The sequence below is a fragment of the Populus alba genome, chromosome 19 (genome assembly GCF_005239225.2).
Source record: "Populus alba chromosome 19, ASM523922v2, whole genome shotgun sequence".
NCBI classification, from domain to species: Eukaryota; Viridiplantae; Streptophyta; class Magnoliopsida; order Malpighiales; family Salicaceae; genus Populus; species Populus alba.
Genome location: NC_133302.1, coordinates 15307173 through 15327722, shown reverse-complemented (window position 1 = coordinate 15327722; position 20550 = coordinate 15307173). Strand labels below are relative to the sequence as shown.

The following is a 20550-nucleotide window of genomic DNA, read 5'->3' as shown; positions in this document are numbered from 1 at the left end:
AACCTCATAAAAAGGATCCTAAAAAATAATGCAAAAAAATTCTAAATAAATAAAATATTAAGGTATAAAATTAAAAAAAAATAGACAAGTATGATATAAAAATAATTTGAAATCAAAACAAAAAATAAAATTTAATTAAAAAAAACAATAATAAAAGAATCAATCAAGAAAAAAAAAAAAAAAACCAAATAACAAGAAAAACAAATTTGAATCAATCAAAATTCAATTTGCTTAAGTGCATACTTGCCACCTATTGCCCTTTAATTACCCCCATCAAGATAATGCATGGCCGTACCAAGTTGAACTCCATACGCTTGTCACCTTTTGCAGTCTGAGTGCAGAGCTTCTTAGGAAGCTAAAACACAGAAAAATGTTTATGAAGTAGAAATAAAAGATCAACTATAGAATTACATTCCTTCCGAATTCAATACCAAAAACATTGAAAATGTAAAAGTGCATTCTTCTGTAGTGTGGAGAGATCCAATTCCTATTGATTGTCTGCGATTTCAACTTCGATTTGCAGCTTTTCTGCTGGTTGTATTTACAAGGAAATCAAAACAAGGTGAGGCAAGCATAAAGCCCTCGGCAGATTTATCTACACATGCAAAATTCATCTGAAGCTGTTCTTGTATCTGCTTCCTCGATTTGAAACAATGGAAATCCTCTGGTCCTGAAGCATGTTTAAGTTGGGGGCCAGCAATCGGGTGTACCGATCAAAATACAGAAGCTGTTTCATGAGAAGAGCAAACTCCCTGGGAAATTTGAGTCCATATGATTCACTAACCCGAATCTGTTGCAAGCCAAAAAATATTAAACATGGATTATTGGTAATAGAACAAGAGAGAGAAATGATTTGAGAGAAGAAGAGGATGCCATGGATCAGGATTGCTTCAATAACTGGTCTTCGTAACTACACTTAGCAACTACTTCAGAACTTTCTGCAAATTTAGCAAGCTCCACTGACCAGTCTTTACTGAACTTTGTATACAGTTTCTGGGATGGATGTCTTTTGATTTCCCAAAATGAAATTCTACTTCTTTTTTATCCATAGGTAAATAGTTAAAACCTAAGATATACCCTGACCTAACACCATCCTTCTGCAAACATCACCTGCAGGTTGCAGGTATAGCGATTAAACAAAATCCTGAGAAGGGCAGACCTGTTGACTGCTGGCAAAACAGTGGGCATTTTGATGGTTTATGCATTTTTTATCATCCTATTAAAGAGATAACTAGTTTGGGGGCCGGCACCATGCCTTGGACCTGAACATTTTGTCAGTTTAAAAAAAATACCCGAGCGACGCAAACATGTTTTTAAAAAGTAAAAAAAAAAGGTGACTCGGGACAAACCCAGCTGAGAAAAAGTCGGTATAATTTAATTAGATAATAAAAGAACAGATAACAACAGTAAATAGACCAATTTAAACAAAAAAGAATCATGAGAACCTGGAAAAAAAAAAAAAAACAAAAAAAAGGGTGCCAAAATGATAATGGTGACGAAACTAAGATCCAGCCAATCAAATTAAAAAACAAAACGACCTAAGCTAACCTAACCTAAGAGAGCATGCCAAACATACAAGCTAGATCATGAGATAGAAAACAAATTAAAAAAAAAAAAGTTGAAGTCTAATTCAAAAGAAATCCAACATAGAAGTATGAAATTAAAAAAAACAAAGATAGAAAAAAAAAAAAGCAAACCAGACAAGCCAACTAAACTCTGCAACCTGGATCATGGATAACTCAATAAAATAAAAACCGAAAAAAATTAGGAAACTAAATTCTAAAAAAACTCAATATTGAAGGATGGAATGTAAAAAATATTAAATTAAAAAGAATCCTAAAAAAACCGAGTCAATTCAAGCTAACCAACCAAATATGTGGTCTAAGTGATGGGACTAAGATAAACGAATAAAAAAAATTAAAACCATCATGAAGCTCGATATAAAAAAAAACTCCAACTTTAAAAGATGAAACTGAAAAAAAAAATTCTAATCAATCTAATGTTAAAGTATTAAATAAAAAAAATATCAATTTAAAAACTTTGACAAAGTAAATCCAATAAATAACAACAAATAAAAAAAACCAAGATAACCAGAATCATTTTCAAAATGAATGAAAAATTCAATAGAAATAAAATAAATAAAGTAACAGAACCCAATTTCCAATTGAATAAATGTTATATGATAAAACCAAGAAAACATGAGCTTAAAAAAAAGGAAAAAAAAAAAAAACACGCAAACCCGAGCGAACCTCATAAACTTGAGTTAATCTCTAGAACTCAATAAAAAAGATCAATTTACCAATTTAATGTTGAAGGATGAAATCCGGAAAAAAAAATGAATTTAAGAAATTTATCAAATTAAATAAAATAGAAATCAAAAGAATGAGAATTTGATATGAAGAAAAAAATCAACTTAAAAAATTATCTCAAATAAAACAAATAGAAATCAAAAGAATGGAAACCGAAATTTTTAAAATTAAAAAAATGAAAAAGGAATGAAAATGAAAAAGAATTTCAATTTTATAAATTATTCAAAATAAAATAAATAGTAATAAAAAAACAGAGACTAAATTTGAAGGAATAACAAGGGTTGCTTAGAAATTTTGAAAGAGCAAGCGTGGAAATCAAGGGTAGAAGAGAAAATAATGAAGAAAAAAAAAGGTCGTCGACGCCAAACTAGAAGGTCGTTGGCCACGCGCCACCGCAGAAGATGGCGTTTAGTCACTAGACAGCCCTACTAGTGAATGCAATGTTTTTTTTAATAATATTTAATATTTATTCAAATACAAAAATACACCCAAGTCAACTTGATAGTGACCAAAAAAACCAAGATGAATAGAAGAAAAGGCCCTGGAAAGATAGCTTAGTAGATTGTCTTTAAGGGTTATTAAGTTATTTTATTGTGCTAAAAAAATAAAAAGAGACTAAAAAAACCTTGGACATGAGTTTAATTTTCTTATTTTATTTTAGAGGTAACTAAATCATTTTACTGTGCCAAAAAAAATAAAAAGATTAATTTGTCCCCGCATAAATTGAAAATGACAATTGAATCATGGTGAAGACTGTATTGACCCCAATGCCTAATTCAAAGGTTTTATGATTAAAGGGCAATTTTATCATTACACTACTTAGGTGCACAATAATTTTGCTAGGAGATTTAGTTTTTTGTAAATCCATCAATGGGTCTCATATGACAAACACTGTCCTAACATCACAACTTAATTGCCAGAAAAATTGTAATCTATCACATTGATTTAGTTTGCACTGCATCTATTTAGAAAATGTTCAAACTTAACTCATCATATATTTTGGTTGAAGTGATTAATGAGATCAGCTTACCACATCAAGAAAGAGTGCATTCATCTGCCTCTCGTCAACAACAACATTGGCAGAGACAGCAGTTGCATTTGTAGTTCTATCCCTGGCAGTTGCAACGATTAATTCAGTATCCAAATCCTGCATTAGAGTAAAAAAGAGCATTTTAAAGCAGTTCCAATAAATTTCAAAAAATGAGTATTTAGAGTATTGATGTTTGCCTGTATTGATGAGAATATCTTTTCCAGGTCTTTGGCAAAGGCCATAACATCCACATCCTTGTCTGTGGCACCCATTTCAATCAAGGCAGATGCCATTGACTCATATTCTTCGGTTGCAATTGACGCGAGAAACACTTCCATAGCAGTCCATGTTTTTGGGGATATGCGACCAACAATTCCTGTAGATTGGATTCCACTTGAGTTATATGACAGATGGCTTAAATTCATGTAAATAGTTGGTCAGCTCTCATTAAATATGCTGTAAATGCTCCAGATCATACCATCACCAACCTGAGGTACCATTTACATTAGATCTATAGTACTAAGTGGTATAAATGACCCATTAAAAAAGGTTCTGCAATGAAGGGATGCACCATGAATCTGCAGAAATAGTTCTACACAGTACAATATATCATCTAATAATCGTTTATGATACTTTGGCCCCAATCAATATGACAGACATGTCTTTTCAGAAGCTAGGGTAAAGATACAAGATTAACTTCCATGTCACCAATGAGCTTGTAGCACAAGTAGCACTCTTACAAAAAGAAAGAGGGGCAAGGTCTTAGGTTCAGGTCCCACCTTTGTCAATCCATCTCTAAACTGAAAAAAAAGGAACTTCCATGTTTACTTTTCTGATGAAATTCAGATAGAGAGAAGTCAACAGTGATATTAAAATTCTCAACTATTATTCTATCATTGTTGTAGCAGATGGGCCACTTTAGCACAGGGAAGATTTGCAGAAAACCTACTTAGGTAACCATTTGCTGTAATAACAAAGTCCTCTAAGCAACCAGTACAGGCTGGTAATCAAATCCAATAATGAGTTGGAAATCCGGTCATTGAATGTAGAGTATAACAAGCTATGCACAAACATTCAGTAAAACGGATGCCTAAAACTGTATTTCTTGGAAACTAAATCATGAATCAACTTGATGCACATAAAATTTTTACCGAAATCAAGAAACCCAATGCGGCCATCGCGTAACAACCACAAATTGCCAGCATGAACATCTGCATGGAAAGTTTCACATGCAAGTAAACTACCAAACCTGGACAAGAAATTTCGTATGATCAGTTTTACATTCAAAAACCTGATACGATATTCTTAAGATTAACATGAAATCTCACAAGCATGTGGATCACGGATGTCATACCACACATTGAGGGCAGTTATAAGACTGGTCTCTGGACTAGAAACAAGTGAGCTTATAGAGTCCAGGTCAGTGAGAGGCACTCCATATAGCCTCTCCATTGTAAGAATTCGCTTGGTACTGCAGTGCTGGTATACTTTTGGAGCTGTAGCTTGCCTTGTAAGTCCCATAGCTTCCAAATAACTCCTAAAGGCCTCGATGTTTGCAGCTTCCTTATAAAAGTCGACTTCTTCAAGCATGGACTCTCTTATGTCTTTGACAATACCAACCTACCGAGAGGAGATATAACTTACGAAAGAAAAGAAACTTCAAGAATTTAATTAACAGACACGCTCAGAAACAAATATATGCTTGCTTCCTCCACAATAATACATCAGGGAGGTCAATAAATGCAAAACCCCAATATGCCACTGGATGAATAAGTATCTTTTTGTATGTCATTAAGATGGATAAACACTTAAAAGTTTCCAGGATTTCAACATTGGGAAAATATAGTGATAAAAGGACTTGGAAGTGTAGAAGTTTACTCTCAAGACAGCAACTAATTCATCACTTGCAAAAACTGATGAACAAACATCATACCAGTGATGCACGGCTGAGTTCAGGGTTTAAAAACTCCAATATGCGAGCAACAACGTAAACAAAGTTCAAATCTGCCACTAGGATATCTTTTATTCCAGGTTTCAAGACCTTTATAACTACATCATCTTGAGAGCCCTTGAGCCTTGCAGCATGAACCTGGGCATTATATTCAAATTTTGAGCATGTCAAATATACGAGTAAGAAATGAAAATATGAGAGAGGGATAGTGCACTCCAAGGAAATACACAAAATAGATGTGAAAAAGGAAAGGGAAGAAGAGTATTTACCTGTGCAATTGAGGCCGAGGCAACTGGTGTTGGGTCAACATATTCGTACACACTGTCTATTGGTCTTCCTAATTCCTCACGCAAGATTGCTTGAATTTCTTGAAAAGGAACTGCAGGAGCTCTGTCGAAACAGTTCTGAAATTCTTGTACATATTCTGCTGGGAACAAGGTAGGTGCAGATGCTATGAACTAGCAAAACACATGATAGGAAAGCATTAGTGGAAAAATAGCATCTGCCAGGAAGATTAAAAAGAAGTGTAATAGAAACAAGGATAGAAGATTTAATTTTTATGGAATAAGAGGAACAAAATTGTTGACAAACTTAAGCAGCATTGAACAATCAAAAAAGAAGAAACTTTTTGAAATATACTATGACTTACCTGACCTAATTTAATATAGGTTGCTCCCATGCGTTCAAACAATCTCCTCAAATATTGTGGAGAAAGTAATCCAAGCTGCATTTGGGTTGGTAATCCAGCAGAAGAATTTGTAGACTGCAAATAGTAGAGGGATGAGGAGGTCAAAAAAATAGTATGAATTATACAACTTTTTTTAACCTATCATACAAAAAGACGCTTCTATCAGAACTTACACTAATAGTGATGTCATCCATGGGATTTGGAGAAAGAAAACTAAGTAAAAAGGAATATATAAAGCAAGCAACAAACTGAACAAATTTCCCATCCTCAGCTCTCTTCCAAGAACTGATCCAGATGAAATGAGGCTTTCTTTAAATAGATGCTCATCTAAATGCACTCTCATGTGCTGATAGTCAACTATTTACTCTTCCTCAAAATGTTCATTTTTTCATTGTTCTGTTCCCTAAAGTTCAAAGAGAAAAAAAAATGTAAGAAATTGTGATATAACCATGAGGTTTAATATCTCTATAATGCCAACCAATCCTCTATTCTGTCATGCTTCATATACCATAATTGCTTCCATAGATTCCCTGTTGCCATCAGAAAATCATTGATGCATGTATACCCTTTCTTTTACAATGACAATAATATCGTTCCAGTAGCCATCTAGAGGAACTGCAACTCAATAGAAATAGGCAATGCAAGAAACAACAATCTGCATGTTGCCACAGGAGTTGCAAAGAATGGGCACTAGCTTAAGGAAGCATCTTATGGATTTCCCAAATGATTGCAAAGAAACATCAATATAGAGGTAGCGTAAGAACTTACACGAGTTTAATGCACTAGCATCTACGAACAATATAATTTGCAAGCATTGGGTTCTAAATATAGATGTCATGCAAAATTACTGTCATTCTCACTAGTGGAAAAACAAATAAGAATCCAAGTTATACCCTAGGACAGTAGAGAGAGAAACCAGCAACAGTATCTTACTAAGGCACACCCAAAATCTGATTGGAAAAACATCTAGGAAAAAGGATCTCTCATAGTAAAAGTTCTGAGAATAGGACTGAAAAATGAAGTCCCAAAATCATCATCATATGGAGACAGAATGGCAACTAGGAATGATGCAAGTTGAAAGAAGAATTTCAACCTTCTTTCTGCATCATATTTTCGCTTTAAATGATGTAATACCAGAAGGAACTGAAGCTGGAATAATTTTGCATCCACTATGCAGCTAGGTTATACTATGTTAAAACAGAATCCTTGAGTCTTAATCACCCACTGCAATTGTAAGCCATGCTTGATCCCATTCAACTAAGTGGATTAACCTTCAACCTCTCAGTCCTGACCACAGGAATCACTGAAGAACTTGGTTGCATTATGTTGGAGGCCATACATGGAATTTAAGAGATAAATATGCTGTAAAAGGAAGAGTTTCACAGTCAAGTTTGCACGAGCAATACTGCTACCAGTCAGAAAAATTAACTCTAGTTCCTGGAGAAGACAGGAATTCCAACCTCGACAACTAGAGTCTTGTCAAAAGGAAAACAAACATACTAGAAATAATCGTTCAATTTTCTACAATCTCATAGGCTTAACCAGTTCTCACAATGTAATCAATTGACTAACAAATCAACAAATTACATCTCTGATTAGTTTCCAGGCATGCTACATGAAAAGCAGAAGTGCTAGCAAACGAGATAGTTATCCATACATTGTATGCAAAACTGGAATTGTTTTATTATTTATTTATTTGTGTCACAGTAAAAAAGAAAGAAAACTACTGAAGCGCAAACTACCTTTGATGCATCTGCCAGCCACTCGCCACCAACTCCAAGAAATGCTTGAATACCTTGAGCCAGCCTTAGGGCTCCACGTGGACCGGTATTGATAGATGTCTGAACAATATCCTCCACAAGTTTGGGCAAGTTTTCAATACCGTCTGATAGTATAACATACATTAGTTTTCAATAACGAAGTATAACTACAGCTAAAACCAGAAGAAGTGACAGCAAGTTCATCAAAACTTCATATACTGGTGGAATATATAGGTAAACGTAAACAGGTAAATTCCTAATTTCATTATGTGACCATTGAAGTGATAGTGACCAACCTTGGAGGCGAGAAGAGAAAAGATCCTGCTGTGATTGAGCATACCGGGCAAAAGGGGTAAAACCCTTTGAGCGAAAATTGAGCTTACTTGATCTCCTGCTTGGAATTGGAAACTTTTGAAACAAAAAGAAGTAGTTTGTCAAGACAAGACAAGAATGATTGGTAAAAGAAGAACCCACATATCAAATAATCAATAAATTAGATATCAAGAGAAACATTCAATCACCTGAGGAAATGGGTGTGGATTATTGGTAAAGAGAGGGAACCGAGCCCCTCTTAGTGCTGACACAGAAATTATCGCCATTTCTTTCTTTCCTTCTTGCAGAAATATCTATTCGGCACCAAATATGGACAGCACAACTGTGCTTAGTTGAGGAGGGGGAAAAAACATGAAAGGGAGGAGGCCACGTGGCATGAAGTAGCTCGCCCTCACACAGGTTTGGGTTCTTGTCTTGACGTCTTGTATGCAGTCCACTGATGTTATGAAAAGAAAAGTTGCTTCGCATCAGCTATGCTTGGGCTCCATGACTGTGAAGATTCTGGTCCCTCAATGACATTGGACATTAGATGTTAGCTTTACTTGTAATTTGTTCTCACTCCTGCTAGATTACGATTGTTTTTTTATTTTAAAAATATTTTTTTAAAAAAATAAAAATAAAATATTTTTTTAAATTAATTTTTTTATATATTTTTAAATTATTTTAATTTAATATATTAAAAATATTATTTTAATATATTTTTAAATAAAAAATATTTTAAAAAAATAATCATTATAAAAATCTAAATACCACTTTAATTTTAAGCTTTGTCGATAAATGATAGCTGCTTTTATTTTTTAAATAAAAAATATTTTAATTTTTTTGGTATTTTTCACTCATAAATTCATCAAAATGATATTTTTTTATTTTTAAAAAAATTATTTTTTATATTAGCTCATTAAAATAATCTTAAAACACTAAAAAGAATATTAAATTGATTCAAATAAAAAATAAAAAAAATTAATTTTTTTTAAAAACGCTTTTGAAAAGTAAAAATAAATAGGGCCCGGTACGAAGCCGCGGTTTATTTTTTAAAAACAATACAAGGCATGTTGAAGTGTTTTTAATGTAAAAAATTTAAAGTGTAAATTAAAAATTTAGTGGAAGTATTTAACTAAATAAATTAATAATTATAAATATAAATAAATAAAAAACAATCATTACCAATAACCAAAAAAAGAAATTGAAAAACGTAAAAGATGAATGAAAATCAAGATATTCAATCACACAAAATAAAACATTCACTTAATTATATTCACTTAACTTGTTTATTTAAATCAATAAAAGATAAATTCACATCCTAAAAAAACTCATAAACTAAAAGATAAACACAAATAAAAATGACTGAATAAATTTACATTCTATAAAAATTATGCAGGGCCAAACAAATCAGTAATGTTATATAAAATGAATTTTTTTTTATTTTGAAAAACAAACTTCATCTGCATAAATAAATAAAAAATTACAAATGAATCAGAATAATATCTTGAAAATCAAATACAAACAAAAAAATTCTAAAAAGATTTTATATTAAAAAAATAACATGTAAAACTCGTTACCTGAATCATAAGATCAAGATAAACACAAAGAAAAAAATTAAAGATAATCACCGAACCAATATTTTTCCAATAAAACAACCACAGAACAATAAAATTACACGAAGTCAAATCCCTAACAAATCAAAAGTTTAAAAGATGAATTCACTAAAAACAATATCTAAAAAAATGAAGGGGAAATAAAAAAAAAAAAGCAATCATAGGGAAATAAAAATTTGATATAGCGTGTTGCAACGGATGGTAAGTTTTTTTAAGAAAAACACTTAAGCACAAAGGCTATTGTGATGTGTTTTTTTTTTACAAAAAAAATATTATAAGTGTAAATCAAAAAAAATTATCAAAACATCCAATAATAATCTATGCAAATAGAAAAAAAAAAATAGTTAACAATAACTAAAAAAGAGAGTAGAAAAGCTAAGAGATGGACATAGATCAAGATAATTTATTGGTTTGTGTCCATTAAATCTGTCTATTAAAATCAATAAAAGATAATAAAAATAAAAATACATATAAAACCAATTAATAAAACAAAAGGAAAAAATATGCATGGCCGAACATATTCAAAATATTGTTTTTAAAATAACTATTTTTTAACAAAACAAAACTTATTTGTATTAAAAAAAAAATAAAGAGTCTGCAAACATTACTTACAAAAAAAAAAAAAAAGAACTTTATCCAAAAAAAAACATGTAAAACCTGTGATATAAGTATTGAGATCAAGAAAAACCGATTGAATAGAAATTGAAGGTAACCACAAAACTAATTTTTTCAAAAAAACATATTATAGAATGATAAAATCATAAAACAAAATGAGGGGAAAAAAAGGGATACCAAGTCATATTAATACTTAAAACTTGTGACCTGTATGATTAAATCGAAGGCATGACAAATAGAAAAATAATGAAACCTAATCCCGAACAAATCAACCACATAAAAAAATATAACTAAAAGAATGAAGGTGAAAATCAAAATTTAAAAAAAAAATGTGGGAATCTAAAAAATTAAATAGGAGGGTTAGATTGAAAAAAAAAAAGCAACAAAAGAAATCAAAAGAATGAGGACTAAATTGAGAATAAAAAAACATTAACTTTGATTGAAGAAAAAAATTGAAAACTAATAAAACTTTAACAAAAGATCCAAATATCAAAATGAGAATTAAAAGAATAAAAATTGAATTGGAAAAGAAAAGAAAATAATAAAATGACAAATTGTAATTTAAAGTTTGAATTGAAATCATAAAAAAAACTTTTATAAAAATGTCAAGGATGAAATTAAGCCCTCCAAAACTTAAGGATTGAAATTGAGAACGAAAAAAAAAAAAAAAAAGAGAAAATCCATTGTGCAAATCCACAATAGACTATGTCTTGGTCTATAGTGGATACGCACAGTGGTTTTTCCACATGATTTAGAGTTTTCTATAATATGTTTATTTTTCTTTCTAGAAATTAAAGCATAAAGTTTGGTATTAAATGTGTGATTGACAATATGGTAACTATTATGATTAAAAAAATAAGTTTTAATAAATATTTTTAATTGTGATTTTATAAAAGTAGATTTAAAAAATATTGATTTGATTAAAACTGTTATGAAATAGATTTTTATATATAAAATAAATGAAAAGCATGTCTTTATAAATGAAAAAACATGTTATTTTAGCTTTTATAATACCAAGGTTTAAAATGCAATTATACAATTATGTGTGAGGCTCAATGCAAAAAAACATAAGCTACTTGATTAATCAAATAATGTTTTCTATATGATTAAATAAAAACAAAAACTAATTAACAATATCTAAATGGTATGGGGGAATCACTATTCCCCCACATGCTTTTTTTTTTCTTCTTCTTCTTCTTTTTTTTCCATTTTTCCATTTTTGTTTAAACATTCCCTCTTTTTTTTCCTTTTTTTTTTTTCCAAAATTGGTTTCCTTTTTTTTTTTTTTCCAACTTTGCTTTTTTCTTTTCTTTTCTTTTTTCATTTAATTTTTTTTTAAAAAAATTATCTTTGTTGATTTTACTTTTTAAATATTGAACTGGTTAAAAATTTTGCTTTGTAATTTTTTTCCTTTAAAATACTATGGATTGCTACGGTGTTTTCCCACATAGTTTTTCTATTTTATTTTTTCAAAATTATATTTGTTGATTTTTTTTTTATTGAGCTGATTGAGAATTTAGCTTTGTAATTTTTTTCTTTAAAACATTGTTGATTGCTACAGTGTTTCTCCGCATGTTTTTTTTTTTTTTTTTTTTTTTTATGATTTTCTCCAAAATTATCTTCTTTTTTTTTTAATATTGAGCTGGTTAAAAATTAGAGTTATAATATGTGAGGAAAGCACTATAACTCTCATCGCAAATTATTGTGGATTGCTACAATGTTTTTTCTCATATGGTTTTTTTCTGTTTTGTTATGTTTTTTTTTCTAGAATTGTCTTTGTCAATTTTATGTTTTTAAATATTAAGCTGGTTAAGAATTGCAATTACAAGTAAATACAAGTTTTTTCTCACAAAACACTATGGATTGATATTGTTTTTCCTCACATGGTTTTTTTTTCCAGTTTCTTTTGTGTTTTTTTTTTGTAATATTTTTTTTCAAAATTATCTTCGTCGATTTTATGTTTTTTAATATTGAGTTGGTTAAAATTTAACTTTGTAATAAAACTTAATTATATTGGGAAATCACGATAGCTTTCCTCATAAAACATTGTTGGAAATTACTATTACAAGTCATTACAAATAAGGTTAAATCATGTGGGGAAGTACTGTAGCTTTCATCACAAAACACTATGAATTGCTACAGTGTTTCCAACATGATTTTTCCCCTTTTTTTGTGTTTTCTTTTAATATTTTTTTTTCTAAAATTGTCTTTGTCGATTTGATTTTTTTAATATTGAGCTTATTAAGAATTTAACTTTATAATTATTTTTTTCTTTAAAACACTATGAATTATTGCAGTGTTTTTCCATATGATTTTATTATTATTTTTTCCAAAATTATCTTTGTCCATTTTTTTTTAATATTAAGTTGGTTAAGAATTATAATTACAATAAAGCTAAATCATGTGGGGAAAGCGTTGTAGTTTTTCTCACAAAACACTATGGATTGCTACAGTATTTTTCTAAATGGTTTTTTATTTTATTTTATTGGAAAAAACACTATAGTTTTCCTCACAAAACATTATCAATTGCTACAACGTTTTTCCTTATAGGTTTTTTTCCTTCCAAAATTATCTTTGTTGGTTTTTTTTAATATTAAGTTGATTGAGAATTTAGCTTTGTAATTTTTTTTGCTTTTTATTAACAAAAAAGCTAAATCATGTGGCGAAAGCCGTGTATCTTTCCTCTTAAAATACTATGAATTGCTACAAATCATTTTGTTCAGTCTCTAAGTTTTGATTACCAACACAATTTTTTTTTCCGTCATGAAATATTAGTTTCATCATACTTTTAGTTTCTATTACTTATCTAGCGTTGGTTCACAATTATAACACTATTAACTATATTTGTTTTATAAGCCCGCGGCAGCGCGTGGGCATACATCTCGTACAATATTAAACCATGTCTAACACTTTTTGGTAAACCAATGTGATTTTTTTTATTTAATATATCTACCACCAATTAGCTAAATTGTACTAAAGTCACAAAACAAACCCTTTCCATCAACAACAAAATATATGCTTTTTTTTTTTTTAAGATACAATCAACGTTCTTGAATAATATGATTTTTTAAATAAGGTTTTATAGAGAGAATTTGACTACAAAAATCTTAAAACCCTTCGTAGTTCCTCTTTCTTTCTCAGCTCATAGAAATAAATGACATGTATTTCATTGCGAGTCGAATGAATTTTTTTAATAAAAAAATAAATATGCATGCTTTTTCAGCATGCTTTTTTGACATAAAAGAATCTTAATCATACATGAAAAAGTTTTGTACCATACTTGAATTTTTGAAATATTGAGGGACTAAAAAGTTATGATGTAAAGAGTAAGAGGATCAAAAAGAACTTTTTGCCTTATATTTGAAACCATCACTTATTTTCTCCTTGTTTTATATTGTAGTCCCCTTTGTTTCAATTTTATCCCTCCTTAATAATTTTTGATAAAAAGATACAATTGAAGAAACAAAATTCCATGGCTATATAGAGAAAAAAAAAGGATAAAGAAAAAGAAAAGAGCATTGTGGATCGCTGCAAAGAAACCCTACATGATTTAGATGTTTCTACTAGCTACGAGGCTTGTGCTATGTTGCGGGCTACACTCAAACTTTTCCTTGCACTCAAAAAAAAAAAATTTGGCTGATGGGTTAATAGTATTTACTTAATACTAAAATCTCATGACTTGTCTCCATACTTATACTTATATTTAATCAAATAAAAAAACCTAAAACAACCCATGTTATTTTCAAAATTAATGAAAGATCCTATAAAAAAAATTAATGGAGCCCAATCTTCTATTAAATAAATGTTGAAGGATTAAGCTAAAAAAACTTCAAAAAAAGCAACAAAAAAAAAAACCGGACAAATCTTTTAAACCTGGGTTAATCTCCTAAACTCACACCCCGTAAAATCCTAAACTTAGGCTCAATAAAGAATCTCAATTCCCAACTAATTTATAGTGAAAGATGAAATTAAACAAAAAGTATATCAATTAAAAAAATCAGCAAAAATAAATGAAATAACAATAAAAACAAATAAGTATCAAAATTGATAGGGAAAAAACTGAAAGAGAATGAGATTGTAAAAAGAAATCAATTACAAAAATTACCTCAAAAAAACAAATAGTAATAAAAAAAATAGGGGGCCAAATATGACAGATAGAAAAAATTAAAGTAAGATGAAATTGAGAAAAATTATAATTTCATAAATTATTTTAAATTAAAAAATAGTAATAAAAAAAACATGGACTAAATCTGAAGGGTAGATAAACTAAAAGGCTATTTCAAAGCATTGCAAAGAGAGACGTGAAAACCAAGTAAAAGAAAGAAAAGAAAGGGAAAAAAAGAGAAAAAAGAAGCCCACCAACACCAAACTAGAGGTTAGTAAGTCATGCACACTCTCTAGAGATAAAGGGGTGATTGAGAAGATTTTAAATTGCCTTAAAAGCTACTATTTAACCGCTTTAAAAGCCACTATTTGGCTGGTTGAAGCCCATCCATAAGCTGCCTAAAGGCACAAGATGGGCCCACATGTACTATACTCGTCAATAATTTTTTTAAAATAATATTAGAATTTTAAAAATACTATGTTTCCCTTTTATAACATGATTATATATATATATATATATATATATATAATATATATATATAATATATATATATATATATATATATATATATATAAGCCTTAATGAAATTACCTAAGCTCACTTGAACACAAGCAAATGAGATTTAAGGTTTTAGAATAAATTTAGACATTTTACTATGTATAAGAAATTGAAAACACGGGCATCAATTTTTAATGTATTCATTGTACTATACCTTAAAAATACAAAAAGACCAATTCATCCCCATTAATATGGTAATAATCAATATGACCCTATAAAAAAAATCATATTACTCTCAATAGGTAGTTATTTATTTTGTTTTGAAAAGGACAAAAAGGTAATTTTATCTTGGATTGCTACAATAATTTCTTCCCACACGTTTTAGATCTTACTAGTTATTTGACCCGCATTTTGCCATGGTAGGATTTTTTTGGAAAAAAACAAATAAATATGCAAGCTTTTCAAATGTTTTTTTTTTAATTTGAATATAAATCAAAAGACCTATGCATGTATTTAATTAAATATATTGAGAACTATATGTGTTAATATATACAAAAAAAAAAAAAAAAAAAACAAAGTGTTAATGTGTTTATTCAACTCGTTTGGCTGCAGATCAAGTAATTTTTTTTCTAACACAAAAACATCAATGTGTAAGTGTTATTATGACATTTTTTAATATTGAGTAACAAACATAACCACAAATCAAAAAGTTGATTCGTATATATAATAAAATATAGTAAAGATCATATGCATTAATAAAAACATTGAAGATCTCAAGTTAATTTTTAACGTAGCAGAAGAATGAAACAATGTTGCAATTGCTATAGTGAAACACTATTTTTTTTAGTCTTTATTTAATTTTTTTTTTCAAAAATAAAAGTATAAAGATGAAAAAAATTACAAAAAAATAAAGATACGAACAAAAAAATGGTATAAATAAAACAAGAATAAAGTGATAAATAAATATTCAAACTGTAAAATATAAAAAATATATTTTTTTTTCCAAAAAAAAGTGTAATGAAAAAAAAAGAGGAAAAAACTATTAAAAAATAAAGATGATAAAAAATAATAATAAATAAAACAAGTGTAAAATAATAAAAATACTAAGTATAAAGAGAAAAACACACTTTCTTCTTGCTCATTTTAGCTAGACACAAATGTTGGTTCATGTCAAATCATTGCAAGGAAAAATTTTTCTTGACTAATGTTGAATTCAGGGGAAAAGATGGAAGGAGAGCCAGACAGCCAACTAGCAATGAAACCTTATCTTGGCACTTTTGAGAGGGCTCAGGAAGATTAGCTGCATTTTTTGCGTTGCTTGAGCAGCAAAAACGAATCCCTTCGTTCCCGTTCCTCCGTCGTTTTCCTCCGCAGGCTCTCATTCAGCCTCCTCTGTTTCTTTTTGGATTGCTTCTTTTTTCATGAAATCTTTGTCAGGCACCACTAAAGCTCCGCGGCAGCCAGGGTTCCAGGTTTGATTTTTAAAGAAAGTTTGGCAGAGTTGCCTTATGTTGTCATCATGTGAATTTGTTGATGTAATCTTATTTGTTTTACTCTTATTTATTCAACTGCTAAATTTGGAAATGAAGAAGCCATTGCATTTCGGTTCACACAAATTTCACTATCTTAGACTTTGCATCCACAATTGATTGATTGTGCTGTTTTTGTTTTTAACTGTTTGTTCGCCTATCTAATGAAACTCGCAATGCATTCATAAAAAAACTGACATCGCGCAAGCCATCTATCTAGTTCTTCTCTAGTTTGTGTTGTGGAGTGTTTAAGGTGAAGTCTAGTCTTGTGTTAGCGATTTCATTAAAAAACGAAAAAAGCTGAGATTTTGGTGAAATTTATCTACTATTATGAGAAAAAACAATTGTCATCAAGGGCTATGAGTTTGGAGAAGACAAGGTTGGTTATCTATGTTAGTATGAAAATAAAATATATGAGAGCATTATTAATCTAATTTAATCAAGGTTCTAAAGTATATTACAAAATGAAAAAATAACCAAACTCTAGGATAATGGGATTTTTATGAACTTTCGTTAAATAATTTTGGGGCAAATTCAGAAATTCATATTGTTTAGGGTGGGAAATCATAGATATTTTTTAACTTAAATTCAGAGCGGATGGGTTTACAATTTAGCCCAATAAATATGATAAAGCTGGAGAGAGGTAGCAAACTAGCAATTACGAGATGCAGCAATTCCATACAGCACCATGCCCATTTAGAAATAAAACGCTGGATTCAGCAATTGCATATAGCACTACTATATACATTGAAAAAAAAAAACAAAAAAAAAAACTGCGTACCGTGCCACAGATTTTGCAAGGATTGTTCACATGGGAAAGTAGTTGGACTCGGAGAAGGCTGCGAGTCTCAGCTCAGTTCACGTGCTTAATGTTGAGCATCATGGGCATGCTTAAAAAACCCAATTTCCAGCAAATAATAATCAATGTTTCAACAAATACACATTTTTCTTCATCAGCATTTAATGTAATGTAATGTTGGACAAGAATCTATCGCTGCAAGGGTTTCCTATGTCATAAAGTTAAGAATCCGTATCTGATCCTGAATTGAACTCTGTATCAGATTGTTCCCATTCTGGTGGCTTGATTCTGTTCATATTTGCTTCTAATGGAGGAAGCCCATCATCATCACTTGATTCAAGCTCATTCTCTTCAAGTTGGCCATTGGTTATGTTCAGACTTCCACTAGAATCATCCAGAGCTGTAGATTTGAAAATCTCTGGCCTGCATTGGACGAGAACACATATGTGAAAAAACCTGAATGATATAGGAGCAATAAAAAGAGAAAGAAAAGCACATGGCACAAGCAAATAATTAGCAGAAGCTTGCAGTATATTTTGAACTTAAACTATTGGCGACACATGCTGCTTCGGATTAAAAGATGTGTGCATGTCTCTGTTGAGTTCAACTCTTTAAGGAAAATTGACTACTCTAGAAAAACACAGAAGTGGTATCATAGAGGTTATTGTTAACGACAATTTCGAGCAGTATGTGGTGAAGAAAAGTGACCATTCAGGAGATCTCTGAAGCACACGGACATGTTCATAAAAGAGAACTTGAGAAACAATACATGCCACTTTGCTGCCTGACTCCAAAGCCTTTTCCTTACCACTTTCATCAACCACGACAAAACTTCCTGCATACACAACAAAGCAGTTAAGATACTGCCAACACTTCTCCAATCAATTAATGGAGGTCAAATTAGAGCCATTCAATCCAAGACCCAATTCACCAAAACGGCCAAATGAATGTCAAACTATGACTTGAATTCTCTCTGAAACATACCTCTTTTTATCCACATACTCTTCTGAAATTTAGCCGGAAACAAAGCTAGTGACTTCCCACCTCTTGCATCCATTACCTTAAAACAAACACAAATTGTCACTAAACCCTCCTCATCCTATGAAAAAAAAAAAGAACGCCATTTTGAAGAGGGAATTAAAAAAAGAAAAAATAGCAAATGTTAAGCAAATTCGAAGTTGTATTCACATAGTAGCAGCAATCCATCATCTCCCCTGCATAATAGTAATTAAAAAGAAAAACCCATCACCACTCCAAGTATGGCACCTGATATTGCTGCTCCACTCCATAGATTTACAAACACATCCACATTATTGTAATTTTATTGACCTTTTACAATTGCTCTTAACTAAAAATGAGTTGACCAGCAATGGCCGCTACAGAGATGGCTTGGCAATGCAAGAGCGTGGCAAAAGCCCATTTAATTGTCTAAAAGAGGCAAGGGAGAAGAAGGTTAAGTAAACTAAGCTAAATTACATAAATAGTTTTGGTTGTTGTTAGCTTAGCTACGCCAAAAACAATTTCAACAAGCTGTGAACACACAGGGTTCGCATTTAAAAAGTCTATATAGTTAACAGTCTAAAAATCTCAAAAAAAAAAAAAAATCCATTGTGAAATCAAGGTACATAGTTTGACAAAAACCTAAAATCTTTACATCAGGAATTAATGCTTAATTAAAAAGGTTAATAAAGTTGGAAACCCTAATACTAATTTTGTTTAAGTATTCAGATTTGCTCAACTTTTAACAGGCATTATAGATTTTGCCTGAAAAATTACTCCGGTGTTATGAGGGCTCCTCATTACAGTTCTAAGAAAACCATACCTCAATAAGATTGGAACCCCTGAGAGAAACAACTTGCATGATGCTTTGCCCATCTTCAAGACTTAAATTGTGTTCCTCTGCTACTGCTGCTCTCTTCATATTCTTCCTTCCTCCTTTCATCTTCCTCTTACTGCTTAAATTAATTAATTACTGCTTCTTCTGATTGTTAATTGGGTATTAATACAACTCAAATTAATATTTTAAAATGTTGGCGTTGTACCCGTTGGCTGCTTCTGTTCAGATAGGGTTTTGTGAAGGTGATGGCGGCTGTTCAGGCGAGGGGTCGTCGTTCCCGGTCTTAATGGACAAGTAGTTTTGGCTACCTATGGTAGTTTCACAAGTTACAAGGGTTGGAGGAGGCAGAGAGAAATAGAGTCGTATTTTGCTTGATTTTTTTTTTTTTAATGTACTTTTTATATTGCATTTTATTAAAATAGTATTTTATTCAAATTCTGGCCAAAAAATATTAAACCTACCCTCGTACCTCATCGGGTTCAAGAATTGTGTCAAGGATTAAATAGGATAAATTCAAAACGAAATTGTTTCAAGAATATTTTTATAAAAAATTTTAAAATATAATGTTTTGTAAAATAATTTAAAAGTTAAATAATTTATCAGATTATCTAAGCTTAATTAAAGTATTTTTCACCTACTTTTTTTAATTCGATTCAAATCCAATTCTAAATCAACCAAGTCTCAAGATGATTCATTGGGTTATTGAGTCAAGTTTAATAGCATTTATTCTAGCTTCAACTAAATAGATGGTTCGCACTACGCTACGAGTCGGTTAAATTTTTTTCAATATTTAAAAATAATATTCAAACAAAAATAATCCAAGACAACCTAGGTTAAATTTATTAAAAACACAACCTAAATATGAGATTGAAACAGCTTGCAAAAAGGAAAGCAAAAAGAAATTATAAAGCTCAATGCATAATAACTTAATATCAAAGATGAAAATAAAAAAAAAAAAATATATAACATTGAAGAAAAAACACTTGAGTTAACTCGGGTTAATTTGACGAATTCACTACTCACGATATAAAATCAGAATAAAAAAGAGTTTCAAAAGAAGGGCCTAGTTAAAAAAATCAAAGTTCAACAAAAAAAAAAAAACATTAAAAAAACTAAAGCTAACCTGGGTTAACTTTACTAACTTGTTATTAGAATAACCAAACATAAAGAAAAGAGGGAAAAAAAAATAGCAAAGCTGAAGGGAAAATAACTTTATGCAAAATGATGAAAACAAAAAAATAAAATAGAAGTCATAAAAAATTGAGGAATATTTTTTTAATCAATCCAGGTTAACTCAATTAGCCTACCACCTGCGACATGAGTTTAGAATAAAAAAAAAAAAAAGACTTTCAAAACAAAGAACAGAAAAAAAAGAGACCAAAGTTAAATAAAAAAATATTGAGAAATAAAATGTAAATTAACTTGGGTTAACTTTACTAACTTGTCATTCAAATAACCAAATAGAATGAAAAGTAAAAAAATAACAAAGCTTAATGAAAAA

At 30.2% G+C, this 20550-nt stretch overlaps 2 protein-coding genes across 2 annotated transcripts; both read right to left on the bottom strand.

Moving 5' to 3' along the window:
- Window positions 1–371: 371 nt before the first annotated feature.
- On the bottom strand, window positions 372–8586 carry LOC118035331 (uncharacterized aarF domain-containing protein kinase At5g05200, chloroplastic). The gene is made up of 11 exons (XM_035040855.2): window positions 8260–8586; window positions 8035–8146; window positions 7721–7863; window positions 5940–6053; window positions 5560–5748; window positions 5273–5428; window positions 4694–4959; window positions 4491–4588; window positions 3537–3715; window positions 3340–3456; window positions 372–790 (listed from the first exon to the last, which is right to left on the bottom strand). Exons 1-11 carry the CDS (start codon window positions 8335–8337, stop codon window positions 611–613), a joined length of 1632 nt encoding a protein of 543 aa, XP_034896746.1. The 5' UTR covers window positions 8338–8586; the 3' UTR covers window positions 372–610.
- Window positions 8587–17175: 8589 nt separating this feature from the next.
- LOC118035334 (uncharacterized) lies at window positions 17176–19432 on the bottom strand. The gene is made up of 4 exons (XM_035040857.2): window positions 19035–19432; window positions 18197–18272; window positions 17921–18047; window positions 17176–17635 (listed from the first exon to the last, which is right to left on the bottom strand). The coding sequence occupies exons 1-4, from the start codon at window positions 19152–19154 to the stop codon at window positions 17434–17436; spliced, it is 525 nt and encodes a 174-aa protein (XP_034896748.1). The 5' UTR covers window positions 19155–19432; the 3' UTR covers window positions 17176–17433.
- Window positions 19433–20550: the final 1118 nt, after the last annotated feature.

Bases quoted from the DNA above. Each gene is read 5' to 3' on its own strand.
- LOC118035334 (XM_035040857.2), bottom strand. From the start codon at position 19,154: ATGAAAGGAGGAAGGAAGAATATGAAGAGAGCAGCAGTAGCAGAGGAA. The intron at 18,273-19,034 runs GTATGGTTTTCT...GTTTGTTTTAAG, and splicing joins GGGGTTCCAATCTTATTGAG to GTAATGGATGCAAGAGGTGG. The intron at 17,636-17,920 runs GTCACTTTTCTT...CGTCCAATGCAG, and splicing joins CTTCAGAGATCTCCTGAATG to GCCAGAGATTTTCAAATCTA.
- LOC118035331 (XM_035040855.2), bottom strand. From the start codon at position 8,337: ATGGCGATAATTTCTGTGTCAGCACTAAGAGGGGCTCGGTTCCCTCTC. The intron at 5,749-5,939 runs GTAAGTCATAGT...GTGTTTTGCTAG, and splicing joins CCTATATTAAATTAGGTCAG to TTCATAGCATCTGCACCTAC. The intron at 4,960-5,272 runs GTATGATGTTTG...TCCTCTCGGTAG, and splicing joins AACTCAGCCGTGCATCACTG to GTTGGTATTGTCAAAGACAT.